The following is a 12699-nucleotide window of genomic DNA, read 5'->3' as shown; positions in this document are numbered from 1 at the left end:
TATTATAATTCTCAAGATTATGATTATGTAATACAATACTCCTTGATGAAATCATATCGATCCTTTCCTCTTCTTGTTTCATTAGCACCCAATAGTTCCAAAGTTTGGTCTACTTTTGATTATGCCTAAAATCCCCCAAAGAATGACTTGACAGATACAGATTTCAATCAAATATTTCACTATTGAACTTGTTATTCTTTCACTACTTGAAGTAGAAGAATTAATTTTCTTTTTTGCTCATACTCTGGCATTCTAGGAGTTCCATCAACTAAGAATTAGGTTCTTTGGTTGGAAAAATACCTGATTTCAGGCATATAGGGGGATAATATTCCTTTATTTTCAAATCTCACATTAGCCCTCTCAGTAGTCTTATTATATGAATTTTTGAAGATATGGCATCTCCTTCAAATTTCATTGAGAAATGAAATTAACATTTTAAGTATTATATAGTATAGAAGAGAATATTAAGCCCATGTCTATGACAAGCAAAACAGCATTATATGTATAACACAATTCACTAAGAAACATGCCATAAAAAAAACAGGAAAAAGAAAAATCTTTTCTGAAGGTAGATAATAGGTCTGTTGATGCTTTCAAAATGCTTCTTGAAGGGTGTGTTTCTTGAACTGTCACAAAATACTGCATCCATCTTATCTATTAGCAACCAAGGGAAGACCATTTCCAGAATGCAAAATTTTAAGACTGGAGTTCACTTCTCAGGGTTACAGTTTTTAATAGACTGGCTGTCACTGATAAGAAAATGATGGAGGAGCACAATGTTCTTGCAATCTCATTAGCTGGATGTATTGTGTAATGTTAAAGTTGCCAACCTGCAGCATACTAACATATGCCAAAAGCTGAGGAGTAAAGGAGAAAGCAATTTAAAGTTCAGTATGTAACTTCTATACTTCAGCTATGGACTTCAAATAATAGTTCACAGAGCATTTTATTTTCATTATTCCTATAATGGCATGAAAAGTTCAACTTTAGAGTGTTTTAGAATAACATTCAATTGGCGTTAAAGTGCCATCTTTACAGAACACATTATCCAGCCAGACAGATTTCTTCATTACAACTACATATTCTATCTGTCAACTCTATTATGGGAAAACCCAAGTTTTACCCCTTGTGCTTTAGGAACTCTCCTTGGGGGAAGTCCCTGACTGACCTGAGTGACTTGACTGGCTCTACCTCTGAACTGAACAATAGGCTTTGAGGTACTTAATTGACCCTAGTTTAGATAAGATTAGTAGGCAACCAAGCCTTAGGTATTCTTGCTTAGTTTTTAAAGTTTATCAACATTAACCCAGTAGTCAAGTCCCTTGTCTGGAAATATCTTTTTGTAGCTAGTGCAAAGCATTAGCCTCTTCCCATCAGTCATGCCCTGAGCTCCTCCTTTCCTTGTATCCAATGTAGAACTAGTCAATCATTTTTCCATGCCTTTGTTTCCCCAAAAGGTATATTAGACCCCCCAAGTTCTGTTACTCTTTGGAGAATAATCTTGGGCAGAGCATTCTCTCAGACACTATTCAAGAGTTCCATATCCTTGGCTATGTGTGTTTTTCAAGTGCTTAACTATGTGTAGTGGCTGAATATTAAGAATTATTCTCTTACTTGATTAAAGATTTGGTTATTCAGATCATTCCTGTGGTTATGGGTTTTTATAAGTTAACACATCTACACTGCTGCCTTCTCCAAAAGGAGATAGTGGTTCAAGAAAATAGCTAGGGAAAAAGGGACTCCTCACATGTGCCTACTTAGACGTGTTAGTGGTGTGCAAATGTGACATTTGACAAGTATTTATCTAGGAAAAGCAAAATAAATGGATTGACCTTTCATCAATTATGCATGGAAAATAAAGTTTACTGTTGATATTTTATCATCGTCATATTGTTTGGCTACATGTTTATTGTGCCAAAGTATTTGGATAAAAAGTATAATACTATTTATTACTATCACTACTACTACTGTTAATATTATCATATGTATCTCAATGCATTGCCTACATCAGTAGTTCTCAAATTGTGGCCTGGGAACCCCAAGAAGACCCCAAAAATTCTTTTCAGGGGCTCCATGTAATCATAATAATCTTTAAAATAATAGTAAGAGTTTAAGTTTCTAATATGGTAAATACTGATAAATATAACCAACATGAACAAAACTCTGTGGCATACACAGTATTTTTTTAAACCCTTGTCTTCCATCACAGAACTAATACTAAGTATTTTTCCAAAGCAGAACAGTGGTAAAGGCTACTAAATTGGGGTTACATGACTTGCCCAGGGTCACATAGCTAGATAGTGCCTGAGACTATATTTTAATCAAGGACCTCACATCTCCAGGTCTGTCTCTATCCACTAAGGCAACTATCTGCCCTTACACAATAATTTTTAAGAGTATACAAGAGTAGAGAATAAAAGTTAGAGAAATGTTAATCTGCAATGTACTAGATATCCAGATATTGAGGATTCTGTATCCTGATATGGTCCTTTTTTTCTGACTCCTGTTTAGAATCTCAAATATGATGAAAATCTCACTATGTTGGCTTGACTCATGTACTTTGGATTGGGTAGAGATGGACTGGTGCCTTCCACAATATTAACTTATCAGGAAAATCAGGTAGAGGAAGTTACAAAAGTTTACAAATGCTCACCACTAAATATGCCAAATAATGATAAACTCTTAGTGGCTCTCAGGCTTTTGACTTGTCTTGTTCACAAGTTCACTGATTCTTGCTTTTGTACTTGACTCAAATTCTTTCTTAATGTTAGGGAAATTAAAAAAAATAAGTTTTCTTTCATTGAAATCAACTGAGAAGCAAAACGAGACTTATTATGAAGAAATATTATTTTGTTGTCTTTAAATGCACCACATTTTACTCTTTTCCCTCAGTGATGTAGAAATACTCACATCTGCAAAAGTGCCTTTTAACTGTCAAGAGAAAAGTAGGATAAACCAATTTGACTAATTTTCTTCAGCAGCTTTGAAGTAAAGCATCAAAAAACCATTTGTTACCTTTTGGTTGTTGTAGGTTTGATGCACCTAAGCTACTTTTAAGAACAAAGCAGTTGAGATACTACTTCCACTTAAGAGACAAATGAGGAGCATTGCTACCTTCTGTTCGTATAGGACTACTTCACAGGACATTCTCAGGAAGATGTACATTTTAGCATTAGTGTTATTTATCCTGAGGCTACTATCAGTAAAGTCAGCTTCCCAGTAATGTGATCCTTAAATGTAGATTTTTAATTAAGAGGCATTTGCACTATAAAAGAAGCTTTCATCTACGGAGAAAAGATGTTTAAACTGTTTGATTTACTCTCAATTTTCATTTTCAGAAAAAATAACTTTCTGAATTTTTGAGCTGAAGTTAATATTTTTGGAGGTCATTTATAAAACAGGTCATATGTCTCCAAAAATAGCATTTCATGATGATTGAAATTATTGAAGTAACATTAACAAGGCAAGATGGGCAAAATAAATATATACAAATGTGTATAATTTAAGCAGGTGATTTATTTTACCATTTTATGATAAGGAAAGGGAGAATGTTTAGATAGACCATATGAAGGTTCCTGCAGTAAGCATGGTGACAGGAGCAGAAAAATAAACACATTTACTTGCTTCAAATGAGGCTGAAGGAATAGCAGTTATCTATAGGTGAAAGATGCAGGAGTACAAACAGGTACTTCCACTGATTGTAATAATACTCCAAAGCAGATTATCATCAGTTTGAGTCCTTTCAAAACAGTAGCTAATATCAGCACTAAATTCATGGAATTGCCAAAAATAGGCATATTTGAATATCTTTTCAAAACCAAGCGAGTAAAGTTTTGTTCTTTATTTAATACTTTAACTCAACAATGGAAAATAGTTTAAATAAATAAAATAAAATATTGAGCCTGGATTCTGAAAATTGAAAACAATAATATTTTTAATATGACTATTGTAGGCCTTTTGAATATAAACTAAATGAATATAATAAATCAAGAAAATATAGACAAAGAAAAATAACATTTTGTGCAACTTGTCTGGGAAAAACTAAAATGATACATATTTATATATATGATCATATATACATATATATACATACACAGTCCCTTTTAAAATTAACATTCAATCAAAATATTTGCTTTATGTGTTACCAAGCATCAATCAAAGTAAAATAAATGAAGATAATAATAAACTTTTGGAGGGTAAACTTAAGATACTTAAGTAAATCATTCCTTATGAAGTCCACCAGGTTGGGGGTCCCAAGGGGTAATAATGCAGACAGACTTAGGAGGGCTGATGGAAGTCAAGTGGCCAATGGCAATTTTATTGAGGGAGGGGATGATATTTGCCGAAATCTGGGTTGCTATCCAAACATATCCATCCACTTGGTTACAGGCAATATTTTCATAGTAATAGATAGCCAATCATAGAATCATGAGGAAACCAATGCATCCTGTCAAGATATTGATCTATTAGGGGCAGCTGGGTAGCTCAGTGGATTGAGAGTCAGGCCTAGAGACAGGAGGTCCTAGGTTCTAATCTGGTCTCAGACACATCCCAGCTGTGTGACCCTGGGCAAGTCACTTGACCCCCATTGCCCACTCTTCCACCTAGGAGACAATACACAGAAGGTAAGGGTTTAAAAAAAGATATTGATCTATTGTATACAGTCTGCATGGTGACTGGAAGATTCAAGGGTATCCATAAGATACATGAAAACATACTCAAGGTGATATCTCTTCTGTTATGATTCCATTAGAGTCTCCAGGGATATGATACACAAACCTGTCCTAGATTCCTTCCTAGGTCACTCAGTCTTATTCAATGTACTTAGGTCTATTCCTAGGGGTCAGTCCAACAACTCAGGAACCTATCAATTCCTATTTCAGAAAATTTATTTTAGTCAAAAAACTTATCTGCACTTAGTGAGTGATATTCCATTAATTGGTTCAAAGTCTGTCTACTGACTAGACTCTAAATGATCAGATTCTCTAAATGATTTCTACATTATGTATTTTTCTAAATCATAGGTTCTTTTAAAATTATTTTTTCTGATTATGTGTTAATACAATTTTCAGTTATTGTTTTGTGACTTTTATTCTCTCTCTCCCTTCTATCACATTTTGATACACATTGTACATGTGTTATCATATAATTTATATTTCCATGTCTTTCAAATTGTGAAACAATACACATCATACTTACACTAGAGAAAAATTCATGGAGGAAATAAAGTGAAGAATGGCATGCTTCAATCCATATTCAGACTCTATCAGTCCCTTTTGTGGTGGTGGTTAGCCATTTTCATCATGAGACCCTTGGAGTCTTTCCCTGTCCTAGCACTGTCATTTACAGTTGATCATCATGTATCATTCTTGTTGTTGTAGCCAATGTCTTCCTTGTTCTGATCACTTCACTTCATTACTTCACTTTTCAGGTATTTTATTTGTTTTTTTGTGATTTTCTTGTGCATCATTTCTCATGGTACAATAGTATTCCATTACAATAATATACTATGAATTATTTAGCTATTCTCCAATTGATGTGCAATCTTTGAGTTCCAGTTCTTTGTCACAACAAAAAGAGCTGCTATAAATATTTTTGTACAAATGTGTCCTTTCCCCTTCTCTTTGATCTTTTTGTAATACTGGCCCAAAAGTGGGATTGCTAGATCAAATAATGTGCATAGTTTTATGGTCTTTGGGGCATGGTTTCAAATTGCTCTACAGAATATTGATATCAGTTCATAGCTCTACCAACACTGTATCAATGTTCCAATTTTTCCACATTCATTCCAACATTTGTCATTTTCCTTTTTTAATATATTAGTCAATCTAATAAGTGTGAGGTGGCACCTCAGAGTTATTTTAATTTGAATTTATCTAATCAATAGTAATTTGGAACATTTTTTAATATAACTAAGATAATTTAATTTTCTTTATTTAAGATCTGTCAATGTCTATCCTTTGATCATTTGTTATTTGAGGAATGCTTTGAATTATTTTAAATTTGATTCAATTCAATATTGAGAAATGAAGGCAGAGATTCCTGCCCTAAAGATTTTTTTCCCACTTGTTGTTTGCCTTCTAATCTTGGTTGCTTTGGAGTTGTTTTTTTTTTTTTGAGTGTAAAACATTTTAAATTTAATATGAACTTGTCTAGTCCATATATAATAATCTCTACATCTCGTTTAAATATAAATTCTATCCTTATCTAGAGGTCTGAAAGATAAACTCTTTTGTGCTCTCCTATTTTGTTTATGGTACCTCCATTTATTTCTAGATCATGTATCCATTTCAACTTTACTTTGGTATGTAGTATGGCATGTTGGTCTATGCCTAGTTTCTGACATTCTATATTTTAGTTTTCCCAGCAATTTTTGTTAAGTAGAGAGTTATTTTTCTAAAAAAAATTAAATCTTTAGGTCTGTCAAAAACTTGATTATTAAGATCATTTTCTATTGCTTGTCGAGTGACTAATCTATTCCATTTATCCATTATTCTATTTCTTAGCCAGTACCAGTTTGTTTTGGTAGTTACTACTTCATAATGTAGTTTGAGATCTAGTATAACTAAGTCACTTTCCTTCATATTTTTTTCATTTTTTCCCCTTCATATTCTTGGCCTTTTTTTTCTCCCAGGTACACATTTCTAACTCTACAAAATATTTTTTGGGTAGTAATAGCCATGGTACTGACTAGTGTAAAAATTAAAAAGAATATATAATGATAATTTTAAAAATATATGGTTTTTGTAATATTTATTAGTAATCACTAGAAAATAAAGCCACGTGCCATGATAGCTTAGGCTATTCAAACAGTCCATCCCATTATGCTGCCATAGGAAGGAAAGAGAACTAGGAACACTAGCCTCTCAATTTTCACCCCCTGTTTTGGAGTCCATATTGCTGAGAGGTGTTCAAGCTGCAGCACAGAATTCCATAGTGCCCCCCAGAACTCTAAGAGAGGGGGCAGTTAGAGGCAGTTGGAGTCCTGGTATTAAAAGGCTGGTCACCCAGCTTTCAGGGTCTGGGGTCTTGGGTCCTGGGTCCTGATCCTGATCTGGGTGCTGTCTCTGCAAGTTGTGTGGCTCTGAGCTGAGCCATTCAGTCTCTGACAGCCAAAGCTGTTTTACTTTTGTTAGATATTCAAACAATACCATAGTCTACCTTAGTTTAGCTATCTAGATTTAGAAAAAGAATATTTAGAGGCTTAGAGAGGAGATCAGCCATTCAAGATACAGTTCCCCCTTTGGGGATGAGGGCTGCTTTTGACATAACTGTTTAGATGTTTTTTTCCTTACCTATCAATCCTAAGCCATTTCCCCCTTCCCAATTCTAAGATATCATTAAACCCTTATCAACTAAGAATTGTAATCTTATAGTTCCTGGGTTTCTCTTGGTAGTTGGACACCCATGTTTCTCTCCTACCAAGAGAAACCCAGGAACTATATGATCACAATTACAAAACAGTTTTCACACAAGTGAGTCATATCTGGAAAAAAAGAGATGCAGTTATCCTCAGGGGTATCAGGGAGCAGTCAACTATAACAATTACAATGGAAAGGGTCTAACTAAGAGCTGGGCTTCTAGAGAAAGAACTTTAATACAATGGATCAAGCTTCTAAAACAAATGAAGACATTCAACATTTTGAATATGTGTGAACCACACCTGAACTATGTTCCCCAAACAGTAATACGTCTATAGTTTGGACCCAAATAGCTGTGCCTGGTACTGGGGTTTCTCAAAGGGCAGAGGTAAAATTGAGGTGTCCAGATTTCACATTGACACTATTAATTATCATGTTAATTTTATTTATCTCTTTTTATTTCTTTTATTGTGGGCTTACATAATAATGATAGGAACCTTCTCCAACCCACATAACCACAAAGGAACCAGGCATCTTGAGTATATTAATCAGTTATCAACCTCTACAAATAAGACAAAAACCTGCTTTCCAAAGTTCCTTACAATATTGTCTGGTACTGCTACTCTGTGCCCTTTTAGATTGCATTGCTTCCTTTGAGATAATGTTCTGGCAAGCCTCTGTTAGTCATGATTTTCTCTGAAGTGAATGTGGGATACTTTAATTTCCCAGTGTAAGGAATATAGTAATCAGTTCTCTTGGTCCCACAGATGGAGACTGATATTGAGGTCTCCAATGGATTTTTGTGGTTCTCACTAAAAGCACTAAGAAGTTATACACATATGTACACACATATACATACATATACACATACATACCTACATATATACATATACATATAAGCATATATACGCACATAAATATATAGATATACCCAGATATATATATACATGTAAATATGTATATATATATATATATTGATTGGTGATTGATTACTTTACTTTATGATAAAAGGAAACAACCAAGTATTTGGTTTACTAACATCATTAACTTAATTTCATTTAGCTTTTAACATCCATTTTTTACCAAATTTGGGATAAACACACACAATAAGCAATTGTTTACCAGATTCAGGACATATATACATCACTGACAAATTATAACCTTTAAATACCTATCTTATTGCTTATATGAACTTATAACTTATTAAAAAACAGCAATCACAAACTGAAGGTTTAAAATAAAATTGCATTGTTCTTGCTTATTTTATGTATTAATTTCCTCTACAGTGTAGAAGCAGCTTGGTTCATTTTTGGATGGTCCACATCTAGTTATGTCTCATTTAATAATGCTAAGTTAGGAAAATGCTTTCAGTGTTTTGCAAAAATAATTTATGGAGAGGATAAATAATGCTAAAAGGAGACATATCTCCTTATTTCTTGAAATTCACTATATGTGCAGGGAAATTTATTTTACCTATAAGATATGAGGAAATAAAGTAGGCATTTGTTATTTGTTGAAAACTATTCAACAGCTCCAAGAATCTGATAAGTGGATGGTTTAGGTACGAAAGAATGAGATGGAAGCTGGGGCTGTTAGTTAGCTCATGGCTGCTCCTCAGACGAACAATGAGCTTGAGATTTATTTTATACAGTATTAAAAAACCCATTTCACACGAAGCACAATGAAATTTCATGGCTGCGCAGACGTGCCAAAGTTACAGAATTATGTCACACTCAAATTTTTTCACACATAGATTATGCCAAGGGTCCAAGTTTAAATATTGATATTTATTTTATCTAACATTCTATTTTAATAAAAGTTTCCATACTTTGAAAGATACATTAGAGAATGAGTCTTTAAGATTGTGAGGTGGAAAGTACCTAGCTGAATGTGGAACTCTTGGCTTGTTTAGGAACAGACCCAGAGCCCCAGCAGTTTTTTGCTTAATTTCTGTCTTTTTGTCTTAGAGAAAAACCTGTTAACTCCTTAGCTGCTGTTTTGCTATACTTAGGCTTTTTATAAAACTTAAGGTTGTCCTAAAAACTAAATTAATATGTTTTCAAAAGAGGAGCCCCATTCTGTGACCTGATTTTCAGGTCACGGAAACCAGCGTAGAGACTTTGCAAACTATGCTGGTGTTGATGGGGTCTAGAGATTGTGTAACAGAACATGTTTCTCTCAATGGCTTCCAACAGGCATTTAAGAAATTTGAGTTTTGTTTGTATCATAGAACTCTAGAATCCTAAAATTCAAAGTTTTCTCAGTGACCCCTTATCCATCCCTGCCCTGATAAGTAATCTTATCAACCATATAACTAAAAAGAATTCCTCTAAAGAGTGGAAAGCCACTACCTTCTCACATAAACCATTCTACTTTTGGAATTTTCTATCCATTGTGAAATTGTTTTATTCAGGAATCCTGGTATATGGAATGGTGATAGGAATGCTGGGAAGATTTTCTCATAATATCAAAGTAAATGTAAAGGATTTTCAAAAACATCAAACTAATTATACACAACCATATAAACACATTTGCACATGTACTTGTACATGTATATTCTTATACATATATCCATAAATAAATTGATGTATTAGATATCTTGCATGTAACCTCATTGCTTCTGCTAAATCCTCCCTGCACCTTCTAAGACAGATGATATTAGCATTTGAGTACAGCTCTAAGTCTTGATGGTGTTCTGGCCATAAGGCAAGATTGGGGTTGTTTCTAGTTTCGGCAATAAATTTTGCCTTTTCACTAGGGGTGAACAATTCTGAAAGTAGCAATTCCACGTCCTCAAAATTTGGGTTGTAAAGCCTCACTGCCCGTTTATATTCTTTTATTGATTTGTGTGGATTGACATAGAACTGGGAGAACCTCATTTTCAAAATCTCCAGATCACCCCCTGAAAAATGTTTGTAGCCTTTCACATGTATAATGCCTGCATCTGGTTGTACTATAGTTCTGTTGGTGATTGGAAGGATAGTTATAGGAGCTGCTTCAGCCCCTGCAACCTCTTGTTGTTCAGGGTTCTCATCTTTAACCTGTTGTTTCATATCACCCTCCTTCTTCTTTGTGACAGCATTCTCAATGATCTCTAGTTGCATTATTGTTTTAGCATCCAAGTCCTTCCCTTCCCTGATCTGTCTGTTAATTTCAATTAAGGTCTTCATGTGTTCCACCATTTGCTCTAAAACTGGGTTTGTAATTTAAGTTCTCCCAAAGGTAAATGCCAACACCTTTCCCAAAATCATAAGGGTCCCATAGAAAGTTGTAGTCATGGCTATCCCTGATGGCACATATGCCAAGGCATCACCCACTGATATTATTAGCCACATGTATGTATCATAAATTTCTATAACCTGCTTAAAATTTGGGGAACTGTAATTAACCAAAAGGTAGCACAAGTCTGCCAAATCCCATATATCAGGACCCCAGAACACTCCAGTGTAACAGCAGCTCTGTTGATGAAGCTGGCCATATTGATCACTTCCCAACTAGGTTCTGAAGTAAAAATTCTAGGCTGGCTGGCCAAGACTGTTATGTTTGTAATAACAGGGATGTTGGAAAGCTGATGGTCTGCCCAGGGCCAGGTGCCTGTAAGACACTCTTCTCACACACACACAGGCTTGAGTGAGTGGGGAGGGGCAAGTGCTCCTTTTCTCAAACACCTCCTACTCAGCAGTTGGTTTTCAGTTGAATATGGAAGCAGGGCAATGACTTCTGACAAGGCTCAGCAAAGCTAATCTCTAATGATGTTCTCCTCAACTTATATTCCCCACATGTCTGATTGAGGATTGAGTAGAAGCTAGATATCTTGATGTTAAGGACTGAGAAGGAACATATTTCTTTAGGCTGGCAACTGACAGGAACCAAACTTAATGGCTGTAGTGAGTATACCCAAATGTTACTCAGGCACTGTTATTAAAGATGAAGCTTATCTTGATAAAAAGAAAGAAGGGGGAGGCAAGAGGTGGTAATTAGGATTTGGATAAGAACTGGGAAGCCCGGAACTGTCCAGTTGAAGCTGCCAGGAGGGAGTGGCAGACCTTCAGCTAATTTGCCCTCAAAGCTAATAGTAATTACTTCTAATATATAAATAACTAAATAATTATTATATCGATGCTAGAAAGGTCTAATCCTAATAGACAGACAAACTCCTGAGTAGAAACCCCAAATCAGGAACCACCAGCAGGGAGATCTGCTACCCTCAACTCCCAGAAATCAACTGTCTAACTCCCTACCAACTGCCCCCTCACCCAAATTTCTCCAGGGGGGGTCCCCTGGAATTCTGGGTAAGGCTTGACCCTGTTTCCTGCAGGAATTCCACCCTGCCATTTTCCATAATACAATATGCATCTCATATGTATAATAAAAATGTATATATGCATACACATGTATACATATACATACCTACACTCACACACACATACTTATTCATTTCATATCCAATTAAGTGAAAACTGCTTTATCTATGGTATGCCATTTCCTCTTTTGTATTAGAAGACAAGGTAAGGGGCAGAGTCCAAAATTCATCATAGTGAATTCCCAAACCTCTCTAATCCTTTCCCTTTCTCCAAAAAAAAAAAAAGAACTGTTTTTGAGTCTAAGTGACAAAAGACAAAATTCAGCAACAGTCTATTATCACCTAGACCAAAAAAATAGATCAGGAACTTAAAAAATCTTAGAGCACTTGGAAAGTGATCATACTTTGCTCTATATCAGACCATTTCTTCAGCATCAAAGGCTTACAGTCCCAATCTGATGTGTCTGTGAAAGCCTGAAAAAATTTGATAATCAATGCACCTAGAAAAGAGCAGAAGAACTAACCTAGACTTTCCTTACAGAAATATATAGAACCTGGATGTGGATGACCATTATTTTATATATAAATGAATAGAGAAAAATAGTGCATGTTATAATAGTAAATGGTAATTTTGTTGTTCATTTATTTCAGTCATGTAATTTCATTTGGGGCTTTTTTTGGCAAAATACTGGAGTGATTTGCCATTTCCTTCTTGATATCATTCTTCAGATGAGAAAACTGAGGCAAAGAGGACTAAGTGACTTTCCTAGAATCATAGAGCTAGTGTCTGAGATCAGATTTGAATTCAGGAGACTCAGCTCAGATCTTTCTGACTCTGAGTCCAATGATTCTATCCACTTTGCCACTTGACTGTCCAATAATAATAGCAATAAATATTAAAAAACGAATCTTATAGGGCCCAACATTCTCACCTAAGTGAGCACACAATGAAAAGACACACAGTTTTCTTTTTCACTTGAATATCTAATTTCACAACATATGGTTATTAAATATGAATAATATAGTATAAATTAT

The 12699-nt window shown here is 34.8% G+C and overlaps 1 protein-coding gene across 1 annotated transcript in view; it reads right to left on the bottom strand.

The window, feature by feature from the left end:
* Window positions 1-10543, bottom strand: part of LOC123252897 (protein EURL homolog) — a 179840-nt gene extending 169297 nt beyond the window's left edge. The window contains 1 exon segment of the mRNA XM_044682139.1: window positions 10002-10543. Coding sequence (XP_044538074.1) covers window positions 10002-10543 — 542 coding nt within the window.
* Between the last annotated feature and the right edge of the window lie 2156 nt (window positions 10544-12699).

The sequence above is a fragment of the Gracilinanus agilis genome, chromosome 1, assembly GCF_016433145.1.
Source record: "Gracilinanus agilis isolate LMUSP501 chromosome 1, AgileGrace, whole genome shotgun sequence".
In the NCBI taxonomy this organism is placed as follows: Eukaryota; Metazoa; Chordata; class Mammalia; order Didelphimorphia; family Didelphidae; genus Gracilinanus; species Gracilinanus agilis.
Note: the sequence above shows the minus strand (reverse complement) of the source record. Positions and strands in the feature narration are given on the sequence as shown.